The following is a 24,740-nucleotide window of genomic DNA, read 5'->3' as shown; positions in this document are numbered from 1 at the left end:
GATGAAGAGAACAGGGTATTTATATACTCATAGAGTATCTCCCCACAGGATGTTGATTAATTACAAAGGAAAACAGTAACTTTGTAGCAGAGAAACCTCAGGAAGACACCAGTTTTACCAAATGATCAAAATTATTATGACCAGTAATTAGACACATCAACAGCAGCAGATATGGCATCCTGAGAAGGGTACATCACTTCTGCGGTATTTTTGCCTAAAAATGCTTAACTTCAGTCTAGTAAGGAGAAAACAGTGAGGTTTGTCCTACAAAATAACCCGCCAGAGTGTTGCAGTGGCAAGGAAAGACTGAGGAACTATTCCAGATTGAAGATGAAGGTGACAGGACTGCTATATGCCATGTGGGATTCTGAATGGGATCCTGGACTAGAAACGGGATGCTCATGGGACACTTGCCAAAATTCAAGTCAGATTAGTAGATAAATTCCTAGTATTAGATCATCATTAACCCCCTGGCTCTGGTCCTTCCACTGTGGTTAGATGAGACGTTAACATGAGGGCAGTCTGAGCAAAGGGTGCTATACTGGCAACTTTTTTTTGTAAGTCTAAATTTTCAAAATAGAAAAGACTGCATGCTGGTAGCCAGTGTCAAGAGGGGACAGACTACAGGATGGCAAATAACTTCCAACTAAACTTCTGACATGATCAGTTGTCAGCACTGCCCACTGCTGGGAATGTTAAGTATTCTGAGGCTTCCTTCACTGGGGGTGGGGGGGGGGGGTGGGGGGGTGGTGGAATGCTGAGGGTGACCTGAGGAGGTCACCCTCCTCAGGTCACCCTCCTCAGGTTGGGGGGGGGGGGGTGGGGAGGATGGAGTGAGAGGAAGATAGAATGCATGAACTTGGTGGTGAGTACAGCACTGTTACATGTGTTCCGGACCCCTTTTTGTAGGCTTGAAATGTTTTTATTTTTATTTTGAAATGTTTTTATTTTTATTTTTTTTAATGTAGTTTTATTTTCTTTTTGTTTATTTTGAGAGAGAGAGAAAGACCCCACTTGCTCAAGGGCCCTTGGTCAAGAGTAGGGGAGGGACAGAGAGAATCCCAAGCAGGCTCCCCTATCAGCACACAGCCCGACACAAGGGGCTTGATCTGAAAACGTGAGATTTCTAAGCCAAAATCAAGAGCCGCGGCTTAACTGACTGAGCCACCAGGTGCCCCAACTTGAAATGATTTTAAATAAAAAATTTAAATTAATACGTATGTGACAGAATTCAAACAGCACTTAGGTAGAGTGAAGAGTAAGTCCTGGTCCCCAATTCCTCCCCTCCTCTCCCACCCCCAGGTAAATGCACGTCAGGTAGAAACAAACAGGTATGTGTATTTATTGTTCAATAAATGGAAGTTGAGAGCTCTCTCTTAGGTCAAGGGCATCTAGGGGAGTCATGAAGACTGAGAGCCAGGAAGCCTCTGCCAACAGGTGAAGGAGGCCTTTTCTGCTGCTGTGCTTTGTGCTGAAAAAGAGAAAAGACAGCTATGTCTGGATACCATCAAACACGTCTTTCGTATTGCAGCTTGCACCCTATAGTGAGTCATAAAATCAGTTTAGTGTTTCATGCTCATTTTTATTTTTTAATTTATTATTTAAATGTTTATTTATTTTTTAGAGAGAAAGAGAGAAAGCAGGGGAGGGGCAGAGAGAGAGAGAGGGAGACAGGAGACAGAATCCCAAGCAGGCTTTGCTGTCAGCACAGAGCCTGATGTGGGGATTGAACCTGCCAACAGCATGATCATGACCTGAGCCGAAATCAAGAGTTGGACACTTGGCTGACTGCGCCACCCAGGCACCCCGTGATGATCGTCATTTGCAAAAAAACAGAAGAGGGGAACAGACGATGGTAGGAGTAATCACCTGTAATAGGTGAAACTTAACCTTTTTGTGAAACTTTGCTGCAATGTAAAATGTATTTCTTACTGAGGACGAAGGTTTAAAAAAAAAAAAAAAATTGCAAAAACACTGCCTTAAGCCACAACTGGCCTAAAGCCAGAACCTGGATCACCAAGACAGTCAGCCGCAGGCTGAAGGTGATGGGGCTTGTCAGAGTTCCTGGGAGCAACAAGGCAATAAATGTGCAGGCCTGACTTCCCTGAAACTTTGTGTAAGGACTAAGCTGGTTAATGGGTAACCAGGAGCACAAGGCTTAGCTCCAAGCAAGCGTGTGGTCCCAGGGGACCCCATCACACCACATAGGGTAGAGCTCTGAAAGACTGTACAGAAGAATCCTGGGTGCCCAGGCTGCAGGGAGGAGGCCCCTGCCCCAGGGCACAGCAAGTTCAGCGAGGACAGAAGGTGGCCTGAGGCCAGTGAAAGGCTCTCCTGCTGGGTGGACAAACACTGGGGTAAGGCTTAGAGGGCTGGAATGGCTCCCCAGGGTGGGAATCCCCCACCCGCCCCAGAATGTGCTCTCCAAGGACAGTGTTGCCTTAATTAAGAGCCAGGGCCTTGAGCACCCCTGGAATGTGGACCGCAAGCGTGTAAAGGTAGACCTAGTAAACACTTAAGGCTTTGGGGGCCATACAGTCTGTCATAATTGCCCAGTACCAATGTCCTGAAAGCAGTCATGGACAGATGTAACACATGAGCGTTGCTGTTCCAGTACAACTTTTCATGGACGCTGAAATTTGACATTTGAATTTTATATAATTTTCACTTGTTACAAAATACTAATCTCGTGGTATTTTTCAACAATAACAAAATGTACAATCCATTCTTGGTTCCTGAGCTGAACGAGAACAAGGCAGGCCAGATTTGGCCGGCAGGCCAAAGGTGGCGAACCCTTGCTTTGGACATTGCCCTTCCTCCCTTCCCTCTCTCCCTCCTTTCCTCCTTCCCTCCACCCTTTCCCCCTCCTTCCTCCTCCCCATCCTCTTCTCCTCCCTACCCCTCCCTCCCTCTCCCCCCTTCCCCTCCCGCCACCTTCCTCCCCCCTCCCTCCCTCCCTCCCCGCCGCCCTCCTCCCCGCCTCCTCTCTACCTCCCTCTCTTCCCCGCCCCCGCCCTGCGGCCCTCACCCCGGCCCAGACGCGGCGCGGTCAGGGGGCGCTGACTCACCGGCTGACTCAGCGGGAGGGCGGCGGGGCCCCGGGCTTGCTGGCGACGAGGTCGGCGGCCGCGCTGGCGACGGGAGAGGACGCCCCGCCGCAGGACGGCCCTTCCGTCTTTGGCTTCCGACCCGCGCGGAGCCCGGGCATAGGATGGCCCGGGGGACCCGGGGCGCCGGGGGATGGCAGGGGCGGGGAGGGAGACCCGGCCGCGCGAGTCCGTTCTCTCCCGCCCGGAGAGGCCGGCGTGCCGCGCTCCTCCGCTCTTCCCACGCCCGCGACCCGAGGTCCGGCCCCGCCGCCTCCAGGCAGCCTTCCCAGAGGGCCTTTTTGGGGCCAAGTTACCTGGGCCACCTCCGTCCTGGCACCTTCGGCCTGGCTCTCGGCCGGCCTGTTATGGGTCTGGCTCCCTCGCCACTGTGAGCCTCTTGGGGATGGCGGCCGGGTCTTAGTAGGCTCTGCATCCCTAGCGTTAAACGGAACTCAGACGAGGAGGAGGTGGGACGTGTGTTCGCGTGAACAGTTTTAGAGAGCCACGTTGGGGCCCAGCCGTACCAGACTCCTCAACCCGTGATAATCTGTAAAAAATAATTATACGTGTGTATGTATTACTTTAACATAGAAATATGAAAAATAGATGATTTGGAATCATTTATTAGAATCATAAATATGAAATGTGAAAAATCGGTATTTACTGGAAATGATATATCCTATATTATTTACTTTTGTGTTACATAAATGCTATTATTTAGACAGAACAATAGGATTATTAATGGCAATTAATAGTAGTAGGACTACTTTGTGAGAAATACAAAAATAGTTATATGATGTTTTTATTCTCTGATACAGCAATTTATTTTAACTCATTATTGGATACTTAAAATTTGTATTAAGACACATACATGTAAAAGGCTGCATATGGTATGATTCCATGGCATTCTTCTATGATAATTTACAAAAGGCAGAAGTACGGAGACAGTGAAAAACCCCTGCCAGGAGTTGGGGGTGGGGTGGGGGGCAGGGCAGGGAGAAATAGATGAAGCAGAGATGATTTTCAGGCAGTGGAAATACCATGTGTGATACTATAACGATGAACACATGTCATTATGCATTTGTCCAAACCCCTAGAATGTACCACATCAAGAGGAAACACAAATGTAAACTAAGGACTTTGGCTGATTATGATGTTAAGGTAGGTTCGTTAGTTTAACAAATGTACACTCTGGTGGAGATGGTGATGGGGGGGCAGGAAGGCTATGCAGTGGGGGTGGAGAGTTGGGGGGGTATATGGGAAATCTCTGTACTTTCCCTTCAATTTTGCTATGAACCTAAAACTACTCGACAAAAATAAAGTATTAAAAAAAAAGATACATACATGTAAGACTTTTTAAGAGGAGAATGTAAGTACAGTAGGACTAATTAAACAGATTACCAATATTTAACTAAAAATAGCAATGATATTTCTGTCCTATGATGCAGTGGATATTTTTACCTCTTTCTGTTTTCTTGCGGCAGCCTTTAGGAAACCCTTCTTTTATGTAGTGGTCTAACTAGGTATGGCCAAACATCATATGCTTTGACTTGTAGTGCTGCGTTTATTAAGCCCACGTTACACTAATGCGTGCTGTCAGTCCAGTGTGATGGCATCAAGGTACCGATCCTCTCAACGAAATCATTTGAGCATGGAATACTTTAGATCTTACTAACAACAGCAGGTTTTTAGACTTGTAGGGATTAGCTTCCAGCTCTCCAAAAATGCCCATCCTCTTTGTATCTGTAGGCTGGTTTTGTAGACCAGCTGTTCTGTCAGCCCCTTTGCATCAATAAATTCAACACCTAAAGTTGCATCCTTTTTAAACATTTTGAAGCACCCTGCGTGTCATACAATTACAAAATGTAATTTTGTAATCTCTCTCTCCTTCTCTGTGTGTGAAAATGGTTTTAAAGCAGAGATATTTGAGCTTATGATATTAAAGTTGGATTACAAATTCCAGTCTTAGTAAAGAAGTGAGAAAGTCCTGTTTAAATTGGTTGTCCTCTTCCAGTGACATTTTGTTTTACTTCCCCAAATCTGAGTCATTTTTTTATTACATGAGTTTTTGTTATTTCCTACACAGAACATTGAACACCTCAGGTGCTGTCAGTTCATCCTTTTTCAGGATCCTTCTGGCCTCTTCAAAGATCATCAGTTTTGGAAAGAACCATTTGTAAATTTCCACTTGAATGCAATCCTTTTCTCCATTCTCATTCTCAATATGTTTTCAAATTAGAGGACATTCTTCTTGTCCTACACTTTGAAAATATGATTTGATGGTAGCCTAACTTTTTAAGATCTCTTCCATGACTGGCGGCGATGACAGCCCTCTCATAGGCACATATGTGTAAAGGAGACCATCTCCTTCCACTTCTAGAACATCAAATAGCTCATTAAGTGCTTTTGCATATTTTGAAGAAACTGAGAAATAACCAAACCTTTCATTGGGAAAGCCTCAATATCACAGGAAGCAAACCACACTCCATTACCCATGTGTGCAGGACATTCGGCAGGTAAGACCTTTTCATTTTCTTTGGTAATGGTTCATAGCCTGAGCAGAATTTGCAAAAATTGACATTCGCACCGTCTGTCAAATGTGCAGGGAAGCAGTGCTTCCTTTGTATATCATCAACATTTAAAATTTTTTTCCTGAAGTTTCATTAAAATCTTCCCGGAAATCAAAAAGACCATTTGAAACTCCACTTTTCAAATCAAAGTGCTTAAGAGTAGGAGAACCTTTCTTTATTGCCATGGTTGGACTCAGTCCTCTGTATACTATGGAAAGCATGATTGTTGCCCTGTAAAGGGGCAACACATCTGTTATCAAAATTTTATCTGTGGTTCACCCACAGGATATTTCAGGTGCAGCCTCTGAATGAGGAAATGTAACTTTACTCGGTGTCATAGAACAATCAAAGGAGCAATATATTCATTCATATGGTATGCCCATGCTAATTCAGCAGCCACTTTTTTTTTTTTTTTAATTTGAGGGGGAGAGGGGGCAGAGGGAGAGAAAGAGAGAATCCCAAGCAGGCTCCACACTCAGCTCGGAGCCTGATCCAGGGCTCCATCCCACAACCCTGGGATCATGACCTAAGCTGAAACCATGAGTTGGATGCTCAACCGACTGGGCCACCCAGGTGCCCCAAGCAGCCACTATTTTCAATTGAGAATTGAGGTCTTTGGGGGAGACCAAAAAAAAAAAAAAAAAAAAAACCCAAAAAACCTCTTTTGATTAATTTAGAATTACTTGCCTGTTTCCTTGAGGACCTGTGAGAATCATCTTTTACATTCCTTTGTCCACCATGCTCACTCCCAAATTCCTCTCTCCATTTGGTGCAGTATGCCCTTTTTGATGATTTACCTCCCTTATCCAGCTGCCATTAAAATAACACAATCTCTTAGCTTTCCAAATAACCTTGACGTCTGGTTCATGCTGGCATTGATATTGTAATCATTCTCATTTTCATTATCTGAACTCTTAAAAAAAAATATGGTCACAATATTCACCACGTCAAGATCAAACTAGCACTGTGTAGATACACAGCGTGATAGTTAACTCACAGGCAGAGCAGATGTCTGTGCTCCCAGTTACAGTGCACTTAGGTCATCACCAGGGTGATGTGATAATAGGTGATGCGTGATCATTAACCGCAGGTCGTAGAGGTCACGGTTGTCCTCGTCAGCAGCAGAAACTGGGGGAGTCCTGGATCCATTTGGTACAACAACCAGTATCACCTTCAGCCCCTCTTTTTTGTGGTCACCTTTGCATTTTGTACCTTTTCCCTAACTTTCTGTATCTGTCACTGAAAACTGGGACTTTTCTCATCCCAGGGAAGAGTTTACCAGATGTAGGACTTCTGGTGCTAAAATCGGGACAGTCCCAGACAAACTGGGATGGCTGGTCACCCCAGCACATGCTTGTCGAATCAGGAAATAAGTCTAAGATAAATACTGTATGATCTCACTTACATGTAGAATCTAAAAAAACTGAACTCAAAGATTAAAAAAACAGATTATTGGTTACCAGAGGTGGGGGTGAGGGGTACAGTGGTCAAATGGTACAAACTTCCAGCTATAAATAAGTTCTGGGATGTAATGTGCAACATGGTAACCATAGCTAATCATTCTGTATTGTATTTATGAAAGTCACGAAGGCAGTAGGTTTAAAAAATTCTCATCACAAGAAAAAAAATTATATCCATGTGAGGTGATGGACGTCAACTAAACTTACTGTGGTGATCATTTTGCAATGTATACATATATTAAATCATATTGTATGCCTTTATCTAATATAATGTTATATGTTAGTTTTATCTAAATAAAACTGAACAGTCTCAATAAAAAAAAATCAATTGTATTTCTATATGCCAGTAGCACACAGTTTTAAATTGAAATATGTAAAATGCCATTTATGATAGCATTTTTAAAAACACAAAATAAGTAGTGATAAATTTACCAAAATATGTTCAGGGTCTATATGCTAAAAGCTACCAAACGCTGGTGAGAGAAATTAACAAAGACCTAAGTAAATGGGGACAAATACGACACTAATAGATCAGAAGACCATTCTTAAGATGTCTGTTCTTCCTGGATTGTTCTATAGAATCAACTCAATCCATTCAAAATCCCAGCAAGCTATTTTTTTTTAATTATTTTTTTTAATGCTTAGCATCATTAGTGATCGGGGAAATGAAATGAAATACTACCACACACCAGTAGAATGACTAAAAATAACAAAATTAAACCAAAAGCTGACCACGCCAAGTTCTGGGAAGGACGCAGAACAACTAGAACACTCATATTTTGCGTGTGGGAACACGAAATGGTATGGCCACTTTATTTAACAGTATTTTTTAAAATTTATTTATTCTTGAGAGAGATGGGAGGGAGGGGCAGAGGGAGAGAGAGAGAGAAAATCCCAAGCAGGCTCTGTGGAGCCCAACACGGGGCTTGAACTCACAAACCAGGAGATCCTGACCTGAGCGGAAATCAAGAGTCAAAGGTAGCCAACTGAGCCGCCCAGGTGCTCCTGTTTTTGTTTTTTAGTAAAAGTAAACATGTACTTACCCATAACTCAGCAGTCCCATTTATACATATTTGCCCAAGAAAAACGCAAACATAGCCACACTAAGTCCTCTACATGAATGTTCTAGAAGTTTTATTAATAATAGCTAAGAACTCACTAAGGAATCTACTCCTGAAATCATTGTTGCACTATATGCTAACGAATTTGGATGTAAATTAAGAAAAATAAATAATAGCCAAGAAGTGGTGAATGGGTAACCAACTGTGGTATATCCATATAATGGAAACTACTCAGCTACAGAAACTAGTGATACCCATATCCACATGGAAGAGTCTCAAAAGCTTTATTTTATGTTGAGTGATAGAAGCCAGTCGTAAAGTCTACATACTGTAGGACTCCATTTATATGCCATTCTAGAAAAAACAGAGTCCGGATCAGGGGTTGCCAGAGGCTGCTGGTGGGGCACAGGGGAATTTTCAGGGTGACAGAAATGTCCCATATCATAATTGTGGTGGTTACACTATTACATACATTTGTCAAAACAAACAGAACGGGGGTGCCTGGGAGGTTCAGTCGGTTAAGCGACCGACTTCGGCTCAGGTCATGATCTTGCGATTCGTGAGGTCAAGGCCTTTGCTAGGATCTGTGCAGACAGCTCAGAGCCTGGAGCCTGCTTTGGATTCTGTGTCTCCCCATCTCCTTGCCCCTTCCCCACTTGCACTGTCTCTCTCTCAAAAATAAATAAATGTTTTAAAAAAATATAAAAAGCTAACTTTATTGTATGAAAATTATTCCTCAAACTTTTTTTTTTTTTTTTTTTTTAAAGAATCTGTGAGTCATTGTGCCATTGACATCAGGCTGCATCCGTCCATCTCCACTTCTTAAAGGGGAGCTCCCCAGGGCCTGTCCAGTTTCTCTCTTCCCTGCCTGACCTGGGCTGAGCCCTGAGCAGCTCCAAGGCTTTCCTGCAGGAGGGAAGGGATAAGACACCGGGAGCTGGCGAGAGCCTGCAGCAGTCCCATGAGCCTCCATCCCGCCCCTCTGGTCAGGAGGGGTAGCTCAGGTTGGGTTCTGCCACCCATGCAGGTCAGAGAGTCAGAGTCAGTGCTCTGGAAGAGTACGCCCCAGCCCCGGGGAGATTGGGGCCTCTGGATGCTCTGAGCCCATCGCTGCTGAGCTGCCCCACACAGGGCAGCTGTCCCTGCCTCTCCCTGTCCTGCCTCTCCTGCCCCACCTCCTGCACACCTTCACAGGCACTTATCAACAGGGACACCCACTTTCACCAGGGTTCTGATCCTCACAAGCTTCACGTGACACCTCACTGTCTCTCTAGGATACTGGGGGGAGCCAAGAGAGGACATTGGTGTTGACTGACCACCAAAGTCTCTGTCCACCTTGTAGAAAATATTTAATTCAATCCTCATACCAACCACCTGAGGTGCACACTAGTCTTGGCCTCATTTTACGGATGTGGAAATTGAGGCTGAGGGAACCAAGATGAAGTTTAAACCCGTATGCGCCTGACCCCGAGGATGACCATGCTGGAGGCCATCTCATGGTTTTGCGCCACCCCCCCCACCCCGCCCCGCCCAGCCCCACACACCTTTGCTTCTTATGTCTCTGCCTGTGTCCTCACAAATGCAGCGAATACCCTGCCAACGGAGGTCCTTCCTCGCTCTCTCATTCACGGCTGTGATGCTGTAGCATCTGGAGTCAGCCTGACTTCGGGCCAACAGGGGTGACTCACACCTGGGAAGGAACACCCCGGCGGCGACAAGGCAAATCGGCAGTGCCCCCCAAGCCAGGCCAGGCGGCCCCTTGGAACAGCGGCCTGGACCCTCCCTCGGGACCAGAGGAGCGGCCCGGATGGAAACCGGTTTCCTGGAGCACTGACCCCTGGCTTCGTGGCAGCATTCCTCAAGTGATGGCGGCCTTTCAGCCAGCACAACTCAGGGACTAGCTGATGGTGGGGACCCTCCCCCCTCCAGGGAGGCCGTCCGGGTCCCCTGCGCTGCCAGCCAGCGAGGAGCCCAGGAGGCAGGCTCCCCCACCGCGGTGCCCCAGCAGGTGGACAAGCGTGAAGAACCTCCTGCCCTTCTCTGGGCAGCCTTCGGGGCCTCCGCAGGTCCCTGCATCCTTCACTTGTCCCACCGCAGCTGCCTTGGCTCTCCCGGGAGCCAGGGCTTTGGGCCTCCGGGTGGGTGGGGCTGTGAGCACAGCAGGCAGGGGGGCCCTTATCCACTCCACGTTCAGGACCAGCGTGGGCGCCCTAGGTAGGCTTCACCCGGCAATGACCGTCTTTGCTAGCTGGGGGGGGGGGGGGGGGGGGACAAGTGGCAGGTGAGGAGTCTGGTGGGGCAGGGAAGGAGGGGGGGGTCTCAGTGAACACCCACTGTGCCTGGCGCTGGGGGGCAGCAGGAAGCGGAGTGGAGGAGAGGCCAGCCTAGAACAGTGTGCACTTAGAAGGGCGACACCAGAGCAAGGACGGGGCGCGCTCCACCCTCTCATGTGGTCAAGCATATGGTCTCCGTGCTTCCTGCTGAGTCCTGAGGACCGCGTGTCCCCTTCTCAAAGCAGCTGCCACAGACCCTCCCACATGGCCACTGGCTCTCCACTCCCACAGGTTCCCTTCCAAGTTCTACTCCCTCCTCCTCCTCCCCCTCCCTTCCACCCCTCCCCATGCCAGCACCTCCCCTGCTGTTTGTCTCCTTGCCCCCTCTCCCTCTCCTCCTGAGGGCCCTTCCTCCATTACCAGGGTCCTGCCAGTCCTGTAACCTCCAGCTGAAGCCCCACCTCTTCCAGCAGCCTTCCCTGGCCACCCCAGCTTGTGCCGGTTTCCCCTCACCCCATTCTTTGCCTTCTCAAGCGGCTGTGTGGGCAGCACGAGGGCTTGTAGCCCCACAGCCCAGGCATGGTGCTGCACCCGTCTAGGTGGCCTCCCATGGTAGGATCCAGAGCTGCCCCAGTCAATTTAAGGGAAGTTAAGGAAAGAGGGGGGTTTCCTAGGAGAGGAGAGGACCCTCAAGAGCCTAAAGCCAGGATGTGCCCACTCAGGAGGTAGGGGCCTCGCCTTGCTGCTCCCTCAGCTTCCTCGGTGTCTAAGGTCTCCTGTCTCTGCCTCTCTCACTCATCTGTATCTTCCTCCTCCTCAGCTTCCTCTGCTTTAGGCCCAGACACGGACGCCCAGGCCAGTGCTCACAGTGGAACGAGAGTTCGGAGGCCCTACTCCTGGGACCGAGGTAGAGAATCTGATCGACCCCCGGGTCAGGTGACTTTCCTGTGCAGTCCCAGAGGTCAACAGGGGCAGGGTCACATGCCCCCTGCAGGGGCTCCAGCTTTGAGGGGTGTGGTCAAGTCCTCCGGTAGCCAGTTGGATATGGGAGAAATGGGTGCATGTCCCATATGGTGCATGCAGGGAAGCGAGATGCCTAATAAATGTTGGAAGGCTTAAGGACCAGCGCCAGGGCTCTTTCCCAGCATCCTAACAGCCTTTCTGGGACCCAGTCTGTTTTTCTCACTTGTTTACAAAAGCAGCCAAGAGGTGCCAGAAAGACCTGAGTCTACTCCAGGTCTGCCACTTAGCAGCTTGGTGAATTTGGGCAACGAATAAGAGATTTCTGAGTGTCCTCATCTGCAAAGGAGAGATTATAAGAGTAGCCATGTGCCATTGTAGGGGGCAGCTATAGGGGTGACTGGAGCTGAGGGTCTAGCCCAGTGCCTGGCACTCACGTGGTAGGGACCCTGAGAGGCTTATCTTTTCAGCACGAAAAATTGGAAATTGGGATAGTGTATCACTATGTAATTGACAGTGTTTTTCTCCCCCTTTTATACTAGCACATAAAATAGGTGCATCTTACAGTTAATGACATCCTAGATTTGGTGAAATATGGGATCATTACCAATTGCGCTGGTCTGGAGAAAATTGCAATATATCTGGGTAAAAATGTCCCCATCTGCAACATAAGGACAAGGTCCCTCCTTTAGGCAGCCACTGTGAGGCCAAAATGAGACCACATCTGGAGACAGCTTGACAAGTGCTCCCTCCCTCCTGGTTGGCACCAATTGGTGGACAAAGGTGGGCTTTGGGCAAACCAGGCCATCCTGAGCTGGGAGCCTGTTTGTTTATCTGTGGAGGGGGTGGCCTCAGCACTGAGGGCCAAGCAAATATTTGCGGTTATGGATTAACTCGAGGTCCAGACTGTCATGGCGGCAGGACGGCGACCTTGCAATTTCTCCCTGGCCCACCCCAGTAAGTCCCCTTCGAGGCAGGTCTGTGAGGGGGGTGGAGGAGGGATGGGCAGATGTGAAGTCTGAATCCTCCAGCCAGGGTTCGAGAGGCTGGCTAGAGCTTGGGCTAATGGGAAATCAGGGCTCTGCCACAAGGCCGGCCTGGGCGCTTGCTGGCATTCCTCAGGCCTGGGTGCCACAGTTCCAAGGGGTCTTCTTCCCAGACTCTGAGGCAAGGAGAAGTCGTCAGAGGGCCTCCAGGGACGAAGGACAACGTCAGGGGCAGCTTGGATCCCAGGAGCTGTCCTCCCCCACCTCACCCCCACCTCTAAACCTAGGGAGTGGGGGAGGTTGCCGATGGGGCAGGCAGGCCTACCCCTGGGGCTTGGAGGCAGTGGAGGGCTCGCTCCTAGGTTTCCAGCTGGCAGGGCTACTTCTGGGGCTTTGTAGGGCAGCCGGTAGTTTGGGGCAGGGGCTAGGATTCTAGGCCTGGGGCCAGGTCTTAGCTCTGCTGTGTCCTGGCTGTGGGTTTTTAGTAAGCTACTTCACTCGTCTAAGCCGATATTTACTGAGCGTTTGCTGTGTACAAACCCTGTCTTTAGAGCATTGTATTTAATTCTCACAGTAACCCCAATAAGGCAGAAATGACAGCTTTTCTAACCATTTTACAAATGAGGAAACTGAGACAAGGAGCAGTTAGGTATCCTGCCCAGTATTGCTGTCCCGGAGCTGGGATTTGCACCAAGTGGTCTGACTTGGTGGCCTGGCTTCTGAACCATGTACCAATTGCTGGGAAAACACCACGAATGTCCAATAAATGTTAGCCTGGCCATCAGATCAGCAACGGCACCACCCCCTAACCCTCACCAAAGAACAGGACAAGGAAGGGCAGGAACATTCTGGGCTCAGCTGCCATGGCCCTTTTGTGCTGAGTCACCTTTGATCTTCCCCAGGACTCCATGCCCTTTCTTCCTTTTCTCTTCATCCCTCAGACTCTGGGGAAATGCTGTGACCTTAGCCCCACATAGGCAAGGACACTGAGGTGCCAGTGGTTCTCTGTCTAGGGAACAGGGACCCACCCCCCCAGCCTCAGTCCTTGCATTCAGCTGCCATTTGGGGGGCCGACCAGCAGGCAGAGCAGGGCTGGTGGGGCTTCTGGAAGCTCAGGAGTCCTCCTCAGACAGGTGTCAGCAACTTCAGAATGTGGCAACTCTCAAGCCTCTTCCTGTTGGTGACCATCTGGGGAACTTCCGCCACACCAGCTCCTCCTGGTAAGGCCACGCTACTCCCTCCCTGGGACCCTCCGGGTCTTCACAGGCCCTCTTGGGCCGCACAAGGCCCTCACACCACACAGCATCTCCTCTGGGCCTCATGGGGAGGTGAGAGGCACACATGGGGAGGAAGTGACTGACAGTCCCCTGCAGGCCAGCTGTTGGAACCCAGCAGCTACTCCCTGGCGGGTGGAGGCTGCGGGGTGTGGGGGGGAGCTGTGACAGCAGACTACTGTTGTGATGCAGTTAGCCCTGGGGGTCATGTCCCAAAGCTCCTTCCTCCAGCCTAGGAGTAGGCCATAGAGTCCCCTGGGGCCTTTCCCCTCCACCCAAGTACTTGCTCCCTCAACAGCCAAAGCCAGGCCTGGCCACCACCCCACCCAGCTGCAGGGCGGCCTCTCCTCCAAGGCAGTGACCTGAGAGGTGACAGCCCTGCCCCACCCCTCCCTCAGCCCCCACAGCCAACAGAAGGAAGCCAGGGCACCTCCTGAGGCCTGAGAGGGAATGAGTTGCCCGTGTCGCCCTCGCCCCAGGCACACCAGCTACTGTTGGCATTTGTGCCTGTTCTTGAGCTGCTCATCTGCCTGGGTCGGGGGCGGTGGGGGGGGGGGGGGGTTCACTCTCACCTGTGGTCCACTTGGCTTCTCTGTCCAGACTCTGATGCCTTCCTTTCCTGGCCTTTGCATCAGCCCCTCCGGCCTCTCTTCCTCACTTCCCTGACCTGGTCCTTCCATCCCAGCTGTCCCCAACAGACACCTCTCAGAGCTCTGGAGACAGGTCTGCAGTCCTCCAGTGGTGCCTGCCTGAGGGGAAGGCTGGGAAGTGCTCCTCCCTGCTAGGGAGGTCAAGGAGGAGCGGGGAGGGAGGAGGGACAGCATCAACACAGGATTGCACAGGGGTACTCAGAGAGCAATGCCACCGACTGAACTTTGCAGTCTTGGTAATAACAGCAGCATGTAGCACTGGGTGCTCAGTTCTGTGTCAGGCCCTGTGCCATCTGACACCATTATTCCTCATGTTTGCATGAATAAACTGAGGGTTAGAGAGGCAAAGCCACCCGCTCAAGGTCACACATGGAGCTCAGGCTGGGTCCCAAGGGAGGGCTGCCTGGCTCAGCACACGAGTGGCCAAGTCCTCTGTCCTCCAAGGCCAGCCATCTGCTGCCTGTGGAGGAAGAGGGCAGAGGAGAAGGGGTCTTAAGTCTGGAGGGTCCGAGACAAAACCCCTCCTGGCTTCACTGGGCTCCCTGCAGTGCGGCCCCTACCCCAGCACCCACCCACCTCAGGCCCCTCCACCAAAGTGAGCTCCCCCTCCTCCCAAACCAGACTCAGTGTTCTCCAGCAGAGAGCTCTCCCACCGGGTGCTGCGGATCCGCAAGCGAGCCAACACTTTCCTGGAGGAGCTCCGGGCCGGCAGCCTGGAGCGGGAGTGCGTGGAGGAGATCTGTGACTTGGAGGAGGCCCAGGAGATTTTCCAAAATGTGGATGACACAGTAAGGCTGCAGCGCTGGCTGAAGAGGGTGGGTAGGCTGGTGGCCGGCGGGGGCCTGCAGGATGGGCAAGCTGGGGCTCCACTGCTGAGGCCCTCTTAGGAGTCAGGGAAGCCTTAGGCTGGGACAACAGTCCCACTGCAGGAAGTTCAGCCCGCTCTCTGGCCACTCGCCACTGGCCACTACTGCCTCGCCTGTTCTCTGTGGCCAAAATGCCACCTTCTCTGCTTCCAGCCATGCACCTGCCCATCAGGGTGTCTGTTCTGATGTCTGTTCACATGCACTTGCTCTGTGCCTCAGTTCAAATTCTCAAGGGGCTAAATCTGATTGCTCAGGGGATCTGAGGGAAGAGCCCATGTCCTCTCTGGCTCCCAGGACTCTGTGGTGGCCCTAAGGTAGAAGGATGGATTGGTAAGAGAGGTGGCTCTCTGATACAGGACTCAGACCCTCCATCCCCAACGGCCTACTTGAACTACTAGGACAAAGAGTTGTGCTGCCACCAGGGGGCCCCTTCTGAGCTGTCTGTAGGGCCTTCCCAGGCTGAGGGGGAGCTCTGGTCTGCCCCTTTGGCTGCTACCTCCTGGCCTAGATCCCCACGGCCTCTTTTCCCAAATGGCTTCCTCGGCTGACGCCCAAAGGACTTTCTGCAGCCACCATCTGCGCAGATCACATCCCTCCCATGGCTCTCCCACCTCACCCTAAGATCTCCCAGGCCCCACAGAGTACAGCCACTGCTGCAGGGGCCTGCTGGTGTTAGGCATCCTGCAGTGGATCTCAGGTGTGGTGGCCCCAGACCAGCAGCAGCAGGAACTTGGTTAGACCAGCAGACCTTCCGAACCAGCAATCAGCATCTAACCCAGAAGGTCTCAACTTTGAGAAGCTGGCTTAGGGAAAGACCATGAGCATGAGAAGTCCAGAAAAGCCTAAAGGAGTGATGGGGCAGGAAGGAGGCTCAGCAGCCTGCTGAGGGATTTGGGGTCCCTTCCCCTACAGAGGCTGTTGTGGTAGCAGACAGTCCAGAGAGCAGGCTTCCAGACGCAAAGGGGGTAGGGTGGGGTGAATGGGAGGTGGGGTGGAGATGGCAAAGGAGGTGCAGGCAAGGAGGAGTGTGGCCCTACCCTGGCTGGCCACCGGCCCGACAAGCCTTTCCCTCCCCTGCCCCACCTGGGTGGGACCCGGGAGGGGACCCGCGGGCTCCCCAGGCACACACGGGCTGACGGCCCCTCATGCTGCCCCTTCTCTCCACAGCTGGCCTTCTGGGCCAAGTACATCGGTGAGTGCGCTCTCCATCCCAGGCCGCTGTGCCCGTGCCCCCTCGGGTTCTTTGGGCCGCAGGAGGGACGGGGACGGGCTGGCGGCACCAGTGACACCCCTTCGCCGTGTCGCAGACGAGGACCAGTGCGCGGCCCCACCCCCTGATCACCCGTGCGACAGCCCGTGTTGCGGGCACGGCAATTGCATCGACGGCATCAGCGCCTTCCGCTGTGACTGCGACCCGGGCTGGGAGGGCCGCTTCTGCCTATACGGTGAGAGGGCCGGCCGCGGTAGGGGGCGGGGAGGGGGGACGGGGGTATGGGCGATCGGTCGGGCCCCGCGGGGCGGGGAGAGGGTGGGGGCGGGAAAAGGGAGGGGGCCCCCGCGGAGCGGGGGGGCCGGTCGCGCCGCGCCACCGTGCCCTCCCGGCGCCCCCTCCCTTATCCGCGCAGAGGTGAGCTTCTCCAACTGCTCGCTGGACAACGGCGGCTGCGCGCACTACTGCCTGGAGGAGGAGGGCGGGCGCCGCTGCAGCTGCGCGCCGGGCTACAAGCTGGGGGACGACCACCTGCAGTGCGAGCCCACGGGTGAGCCCCCCAACCCGGGGAGGGGGCGGCCCGGGGAGGCTTCGGGGGAGCCAGCGAGGAAATGCGCCACCCCTGCTCCGGGTGCTCGGTCCTGGGGTCCGTCCCAGATTTGGGGGGTGCCCCCACCTGCTCTTTTCCTCACTTACCTGCCTCCCTCCAGGTACCCCTGCTCACCTTGGGGACAATTTCCTGGAGGAGCAAGAGCCCATAAGTCACTCATCTCCCAAACTGTGAGCGGATGTAGGGGGCCAGGCCTCTGGCATCTTCCTCCACTACTCCTGCTAGCTTTATTTTCTTTTTCTTTCTTCCTTCCTTCCTTCCTTCCTTCCTTCCTTCCTTTTTCTTTCCTTTTTTCTTTCTTTCTTTCTTTCTTTCTTTCTTTCTTTCTTTCTTTTAATTTAATTTATTTTTTTAATTTACATCCACGTTACTTAGCATATAGTGCAACAATGATTTCAGGAGTAGATTCCTATAATGCCCCTTACCCTTTTAGCCCATCCCCCTTCCCACAACCCCTCCAGTAACCCTCTGTTCTCCATATTTAAGAGTCTCTTATGTTTTGTCTCCCTCCCTCTTTTTATATTATTTTTGCTTCCCTTCCCTTATGTTCATCTGTTTTGTATCTTAAAGTCCTCATAGAGTGAAGTCATATATTTGTCTTTCTCTGACTTATTTCGCTTAGCATAATACCCTCTAATTCCATCCATGTTGTTGCAAATGGCAAGATTTCATTCTTTTTGATTGTTGAGTAATTCTCCTTTGTGTATATATACCACATCTTCTTTATCCATTCATCCATTGATGGATATTTGGACTCTTTCCATACTTTGGCTATTGTCAATAGCGCTGCTATAAACATTGGGGTGCATGTGCCGCTTCAAAACAGCACTCCTGTATCCCTAGGATAAATACCTAGTAGTGCAATGGCTGCGTCATAGGGTAGTTCTAATTTTTTGAGGAACCTCCATACTGTTTTCCAGAGTGGCTGCACCAGTTTGCATTCCCACCAGAAGTGCAAAAGAGTTCCCCTTTCTCCACATCCTCACGAACATCTGTCGTTTCCTGAGTTGTTAATGTTAGCATTCTGACAGGTGTGAGGTGGTAACTCATTGTGGTTTTGATTTGTATTTCCCTGATGATGAGTGATGTTGAGCATGTTTTCATGTGTCGGTTGGCCATCTGGATGTCTTCTTTGGAGAAGTGTCTATTCATGTCTTTTGCCCATTTCTTCACTGGATTATTTGTTTTTTGGGTGTTGGGTTTGATAAATTCTTTATAGATTTTGGATACTAACCCTTTATCTGATATGTTGTTTGCAAATATCTTCTCCCATTCTGTCAGTTGCCTTTTAGTTTTGCTGATTATTTCCTTTACTGTGCAGAAGCTTTTTATTTTGATGAGGTCCCACTGGCTTTATTTTCTAAAGACACCTTGTCCAGTCTGGCATCCCATTTCCCCTTATACCTCTGGCTTCTCCTTCTTACACATTTTATCAACTTTGTATATGTACAAGGAAGTGAGAGTTTTACAACTGGTATAATGAATTCCAGCAGGTTGCTCCTCACCATGGGTCTTGTGTCATTCGACCTACAGTGCCCTAGGTGCACCCATATCTTCGGCCTCAGGGCACATTTCCTTAGTTATTTCTTTGATAATCTCCCTGCTGCTTTCTCTGTTCTCTCTTTTTGGACATCCTATTATTCAGGTCTTTTTCCTCTGGGTTGCTCTTTTCATTTTATTATCCTTCTATTTTCCATTTCTTTGACTTTGTGTTCTCTCAGGGAGTGTTCCACAACATTATATTCCAATCCATTTACTTAGAAGAAATGTCTCACTTTTTATTTTGAAATAGAGATTCACAGGAGCTTACAAGGAAATGCCTGGTGGACCTGGTGGCCTGTGGGTGTTCCTATGAGGCCATTGGAAAGCCCAGGTCACCTGGCAGAATCCCTACTGCCCAGCCCCTCAGGTGTTTAGGCCATTTCCTGAGAGGAATCCCCCAGGTTCATGTTTTGGTGGGTCCAGCCTGCTGTCCAGCCCCCTGGAGTAGAGCAGGGAAGAGTCCAGCCCCCTGGAATGGAGCAGGGAAGCTGCAGATGTCTGGGTAACTCCCTCTGGTCAGTCTTGCACATCACTCTTTCCTGTGGCTCTGCACAGTCTCTGGTTCCCCCTGTGCAGAGAATACCCCTATGGACTTCTGCAGGCTTGGAGAAGAGAGTCAAGCCACTGGGGGGTTGGCACAGAGGTCTAAGGCTTTAGTAGTTTCCTTTCCAAACTCAGCATTTCTGTCTGCAGTCCTACCTATACTGTGTTATTCGGAAGCACTGAGGCAGGGGGCGGTGGTGTTTGGTAATAAAAGCAGTCAGCTCCTAGAATCCCCTATTACTGGCTGAGATTTTTGCTTTCTCAGATAGCCAAGTCAGCTACCATGTCTGGCTTCTGGAATTTTGTTGCTGCTGTCTTCATTCTCTGCCACTATGCAATCCCCCTGCTGATGGTTGCCCATTGCTCCTACAAGTCTAAATCTCTCAGCCTGGCATGCATGGTCCATCATGAGCAGACTCTGACAGCCCTCCCAGCCCTCCATGCTCCATCACATGCTCTCTCCCCTTGGCAGAGGATCTCACGACTGTGCTCAGAGCTACTTTGGGGGCTCTCCAGGAACGCCCACCACTTCCTCCCCATAATCTCTTACCTGTGTTAAGAGCTTGGTGGCATCCCAGCATGAGACTTTACTTATGTATCTCAGGGATTACTCCCAGTGGCCCTGGGAATTCTGAGAAGTTTAACAACCTGACCAAGGACACACGGATGGGTAGTGATGCTGCTTGATCTGACTCTTGCCAGAGTCAAACAGAGGGGATTTTCAAGTTACTATAACTGGGTCCCTAAGCATCACATATGCCTTTACCCCTACAATGGGGCAAACTAGGCTGCAGGCAGGAAGTTGACAAAGGTGGGGGAGCATTCCCCGGCAAGAGCTCACCAGCTTCCCCTACTTCAGTGAAGTTCCCCTGTGGGAGGCCAGGGAGGCGAATGGAGAAGAAGCGCAAGACTGTGAAACGTGACACAAGCCAAGCTGACCAAATAGATCCAAGGCTCGTCAATGGGAAGCTATCCGGATGGGGGGAGAGCCCCTGGCAGGTGAGAGGAGAAGCAGCCTCTTGGGTGAGGAATCACAGATCCCCTGCTGGGAGTTCCCCCACTCAGGATGCCCAGATGGGGAGGGGAAATGCTGCTTTCGCTTGGGGTGGGAGGCTGTGCTAATGGCGGAGCCATTTCAGGGAAAGCTGGGGGGAAAGCTGGAGGTACTTGATGGGGGATAGCAGCCAGGGCTGGATGGGCTGAGCACAGGGGCATGTGGTGGACATACAGGAAGGCAAGCCATCATTTTACTAAAGAGCCAGAAAGATAATGCACTGCCAGTGGCATTTTAGGCGGAGGCCCAGGGTGTTTTTGCTTGGAGAGGTGAGAGGTGGGAGAGGAGAGGTGAGAGAGGTGTTCTGCTTGGGAGAGAGGTGGGAGGGATGGTTGACCCTGAATACCGCTCCAGCCTCACCGTGGGTGCTAACACTTACTTGGTCCCAGGCATTGGATGGTACAGAAATCAATAAGCAGGGGATTGGCAGGCCTTGGGGAGCTCAAAGATTCTGGGAGGGTCAGGCTCCTAAACACAGCGACTCAATGGGACCAAAGCCAGGATGGCCAGTGGGACAGGACCTGATGGAACCCCAAGGGATCCCCGTTCAGGCTTCAAAGGCTCCTCAGGGGACTTGAGTCCCAGCCTGAGCCCCAAGGGTGAGTAGAACTCTCTGGGTGCTGTGGAGAATAACTACAGCAACAGCATGGGCAAAGGTGGGGGAGAGGCCCTACAACAGGCCAACTCTGTAAAACAGGCAGAAATAGAAAATGCCAGCAAAGGGCCGTGGGTCTGTGCCTGTGTGACCAGGGAACAGGAAAGATCCACTTTTGCAGCCAGCACCTCAGGCTTGAGAACCACGGCTGTGCTGCACGCCATGGGCCCTGGCCTGGAGCTGTCAGGGGTAGTTGTGGTGATGTCACTGCCCACTCCCATTCCAGGTGATCCTGCTGGACTCAAAGAAGAAGCTGGCCTGCGGGGCGGTGCTCATCCACACGTCCTGGGTGCTGACAGCGGCCCACTGCATGGAAGACTCTAAGAAGCTCATGGTCAGGCTCGGTACGGACTGGGGCTGGGCAGGAGGGGCCTCGGAGGCCTCCAGGAGGGGTGGTGCCAGCAGCCTGGCCAGGTTTGGGGACCCTGATCCTCGGGGTGCTTGAACAAGAGGCTGCTTGAGCTCCACGGAAGGTGTCTGGGGAGAAGAGACCTCAGTGCTCCCCTGACCAAGCCACTCCCCTGGTGGGATTTGAGACGCAGTGACACCTGGTATATGGCAGGTGGGGATTCTCTTCAAATCTGGTGCCCAGGTGCTTACACACATGTGTTTGCAAAGTGAGGGGGGTGTCTCACACACACATACACACACACACACGCCTCTTCACTCCCACTCACATGGAGCAGGCTGTGTGGACGTCCAGTGCTGTCAGGTACAGACACCCACAAGGGATCTACATGGCCTGGCTCCAGGGCCATGCTTCACACAGACTGATAAGCTGATGGAGTTGAGTGGCAGAGACTCTGGCATCTGCCACAGCAAGGCAGCTGCAGTGGTCCCCAGGGCCCTGAGTCCGGGCCCCACTCTGTACCAGTTTCTGAAGGGGCTCTCCACTGTCCATGCGGAAAAAAGAAGGAAAAGCTGTATTGAGAATGACCAATTCACATTCCCTGCAATAATCTGCCACACAACCAATGGCCAGTGGCCTCCAGTGGCACTGGGCTTAGAATCTCCAACTCCCCTGCCCCTGCCCCTCCAGGAGCCATCAGCCTTGCTGGGGAGGATCTTGTCTCTGGTGTGTGATCCGATCTTTCTTCCCCGGCAGAGCCTGTGTCCTGTTGGTTCTTCCCTCTGGGTCTTGTGTCTTGCTGTTCTTGCCCTGTCAGCTCCCCCCCAGTTGCTTGTCGCTGCGTTGCTCTCAGGCCGGCAGTGCTGGCAGGAGAGGCGCGTCTCTGCACCACAGTAGCTCCACACACCCTTTGTGGCTCCTCTCTGTGTCCCTGGCCTCCCTGCTCACTGCCCATGGCCGCCAGGCCTCCCTGCCCCATCGAGTGAGGCCTCAATTCCAACCAGCTTTCCACCCCTTTAAGACGACACCTGGCAGGGATATGAGATTTGTGGCGCCCATGGCAGTGCCTGGGATGCGTGACGTCCGCTCCAGCCGTGGACCCTGGTGCTGCCCCCAACCACTCCAACTGCCCCCCTTGCCCCATAGGGGAGTATGACCTGCGGCGCAGGGAGAAGTGGGAGTTGGACCTGGACATCAAGGAGGTCCTCATGCATCCCAACTACAGCAGAAGCACCTCAGACAATGACATCGCACTGCTCCGCCTGGCCCAGCCCGCCATCCTCTCACAGACCATCGTGCCCATCTGCCTCCCTGACAGTGGCCTTGCGGAGCGCGAGCTCACCCAGGCTGGCCAGGAGACAGTGGTGACTGGCTGGGGCCATCGCAGCGAGGCCAAGAGAAACCGCACCTTCGTCCTCAACTTCATCAAGGTCCCTGTGGTCCCTCAAAACGAGTGCATCAATGCCATGCACAACATGATCTCTGAGAACATGCTGTGCGCGGGCATCCTTGGGGACTCACAGGATGCCTGTGAGGGCGACAGTGGGGGGCCTATGGTTGCATCCTTCCGCGGCACCTCGTTCCTGGTGGGCTTGGTGAGCTGGGGTGAGGGCTGTGGGCGCCTCCACAATTATGGCGTTTACACTAAAGTCAGCCGCTACCTTGACTGGATCCACAGCCACATTAGAGCTGAGGAGGCCTCGCTTGAGGGCCAGGTGCCTTAGCTTCCCTCAGGCTTGTGTCTGGAGCCCAGAGGCCACTCGTGGAACGGGGTGGGTGGGGGGGCTGGATGGCTGAATGCAACAGTTGAGACATTAAAGGGGACATGTAACAAGCACACCAGCTATAGTTCTGTCTCTCTTTGCATCCCTTTTCTGGGCTGTTCTGAAGGAAGTAACATTTGTGGAACATCTACTGCATGTCCCACACTTTATGAACACAGTCTTTTTCAGCTCTGTGGGGTGGGGAAGAGCTGAGCCAAATTTGGTGGGGTCTGAGGCTGATAACATTTGGGGGAGGAGCTCTATGAAAAAGAATAAAAAATGTGACCATAAAACTGTGGGAGCCCCTTCCAGGGCCTTGGAAGGAGACTGCACAAAGCAGAGATCTAGAAGTCAGAGCTTTACAGTACACCCAACAATGAAGGTAGAGGTTTTAAGCTCATATTACAGAGGGGAAAACAGAAGTTTAGGAGGGGTTACATGGTGGAATCAGGATTCAGATCTAGGCCTGACTCCCAACCCCCCTGTGCCCCTGTGTGTTCTCCACTGTTCTTGGAGGGCAGCTGTGTTGAGCACTTGCTGGGTATGGAGGCCATTATCAGCCCAGTGGGGGAAGTAGCCAGAGATTCAGAGGGTGTTGGTTCAGCTCAGAATGAGCTCACAGCTGAGGAAGCTGTTTAAGAACAATTTCGCAAAGGGGCGCCTGGGTGGCTCAGTTGGTTGAGTGTCTGGTTTTTTATTTCAGTTCAGGTCATGATCCCGGGGTCGTGGGATCCATCCCTGTATCAGTCTCTGCACTGAGTGTGAAGCCTGCTTAAGATCCTCTCTCTCTCTCTCTCTCTCTCTCTCTCTCCCCCTCTGCCCCTCTACCCTACTTGTGTGCGTGCACTTTCTCTCCCTCAAAAAAAAAAAATCACATGAGCATGAATAGCAGTAAGTAGGCGGCTCTGTGTTGAGCCAGCCTTATAGGCATAACTGGATGAGACAGAGAAATAAGTAAGGATGTACTTGATAAAGAGGGACAGAGGTGAGACGAAGCTGAGACAATTGGCCTAAAGTCATACAACGAGTCTAACTCTTTGTGTAGCTGTGGCCAAGCTATTCTCTTCTCTGGGCATCAGTAAAATAAAGGGATTAAATGACAACATTAAATGGTTCTCAATCCTGGCTGTACGTTTGAGCCTCCTGGGGAATTTTTCCAAACATCCAGTTGCCCCCTCAGAGATTCTGGTTTAACTGATTTAGAGTGGGGGACCCTGACATTGATAATTTAAAAACTCCCCAGCTTATTTAAAAGTGTAGCTGGGGTTGAAAGCCACCGGACCAGATGGCCTTTAAGGGCCATTTTTGCTTGGATAGGCCCTAGTTCTGAGCCTCAGTACCAATGACAATGAAGACCAGCAATCTGAAAAAGGACAGCACAAGTGAGTCAATAGTGAAGGAGGCCCTGACTTGTGGTTATACCCAGCTTGTCAGAGCCACAGCTGCTTATTATAGACCAGACACCCCAGGAGGCGTGCCTGAGAAGGGGCCTGCACGATCCATCTCCTAACAGATGCAGCAAAGGGGTAGTAGATGGGACATTTAGGGAGTGGGAGGAAGCCAGGCCCAGGGCTGGAACCACTTCCTGATGAATGCATTGAGCCAGCATCCCTGACACTCACAGTGGGATGTAATGGATTGGGAGTGACAGCGTGCTGGACGTCTTTGCCCCAGGCAAGCTTCCGGTGAAGCCAGTTAACTAGTATGGTAGCTTGGGTGAGGAAGCTCTGGTATGACCCGAGGAGCTCTACTGACCTGCTCCCTAGTGAAACTCGTGAAAATTATAAAAACAAATATTTAAAATCTCTGGGAATGGTCCTAAGGG

General features: G+C 51.4%; 1 protein-coding gene and 1 long non-coding RNA gene across 7 annotated transcripts; one reads left to right on the top strand and one right to left on the bottom strand.

Annotated features, from left to right (window-relative positions):
* Positions 1–1,318: 1,318 nt before the first annotated feature.
* Positions 1,319–14,382, bottom strand: LOC111561831. The gene is made up of 3 exons (XR_002744743.2): positions 14,246–14,382; positions 3,069–3,636; positions 1,319–1,471 (listed from the first exon to the last, which is right to left on the bottom strand). It is a non-coding gene; the product is annotated as an uncharacterized LOC111561831 (long non-coding RNA).
* PROC (protein C, inactivator of coagulation factors Va and VIIIa) lies at positions 12,236–24,020 on the top strand. Of its 6 annotated transcripts, XM_023259207.2 has the most exons (10): positions 12,239–12,370; positions 13,533–13,619; positions 14,274–14,396; positions 14,945–15,111; positions 16,357–16,381; positions 16,497–16,634; positions 16,815–16,949; positions 19,954–20,093; positions 21,030–21,147; positions 22,299–24,020. In XM_023259207.2, exons 1-10 carry the CDS (start codon positions 12,325–12,327, stop codon positions 22,874–22,876), a joined length of 1,557 nt encoding a protein of 518 aa, XP_023114975.1. In that variant the 5' UTR covers positions 12,239–12,324; the 3' UTR covers positions 22,877–24,020. The 6 variants fall into 6 exon arrangements, with proteins under 6 accessions (XP_044889507.1, XP_044889509.1, XP_044889506.1 ...); XM_045033572.1 differs by having other exon boundaries at positions 12,236–12,370; positions 13,529–13,619; positions 16,497–16,949; XM_045033571.1 differs by having other exon boundaries at positions 12,237–12,370; positions 16,497–16,949.
* The last annotated feature ends 720 nt before the right edge of the window (positions 24,021–24,740 follow it).

This window comes from Felis catus, chromosome C1 (genome assembly GCF_018350175.1).
Source record: "Felis catus isolate Fca126 chromosome C1, F.catus_Fca126_mat1.0, whole genome shotgun sequence".
Taxonomy (NCBI): Eukaryota; Metazoa; Chordata; class Mammalia; order Carnivora; family Felidae; genus Felis; species Felis catus.
This window is presented reverse-complemented; position numbering and strand designations above follow the sequence as displayed.

What these genes read in the sequence shown, in the direction of transcription:
- PROC (XM_045033571.1), top strand. Translation starts at nt 12,325, where the DNA reads ATGGCGGCAGGACGGCGACCTTGCAATTTCTCCCTGGCCCACCCCA. An exon ending in CTTCTGGGCCAAGTACATCG is followed by an intron (nt 16,382 to 16,496) that starts GTGAGTGCGCTC and finishes GCCGTGTCGCAG; the next exon opens with ACGAGGACCAGTGCGCGGCC. An exon ending in GAAGCTCATGGTCAGGCTCG is followed by an intron (nt 21,148 to 22,298) that starts GTACGGACTGGG and finishes CTTGCCCCATAG; the next exon opens with GGGAGTATGACCTGCGGCGC.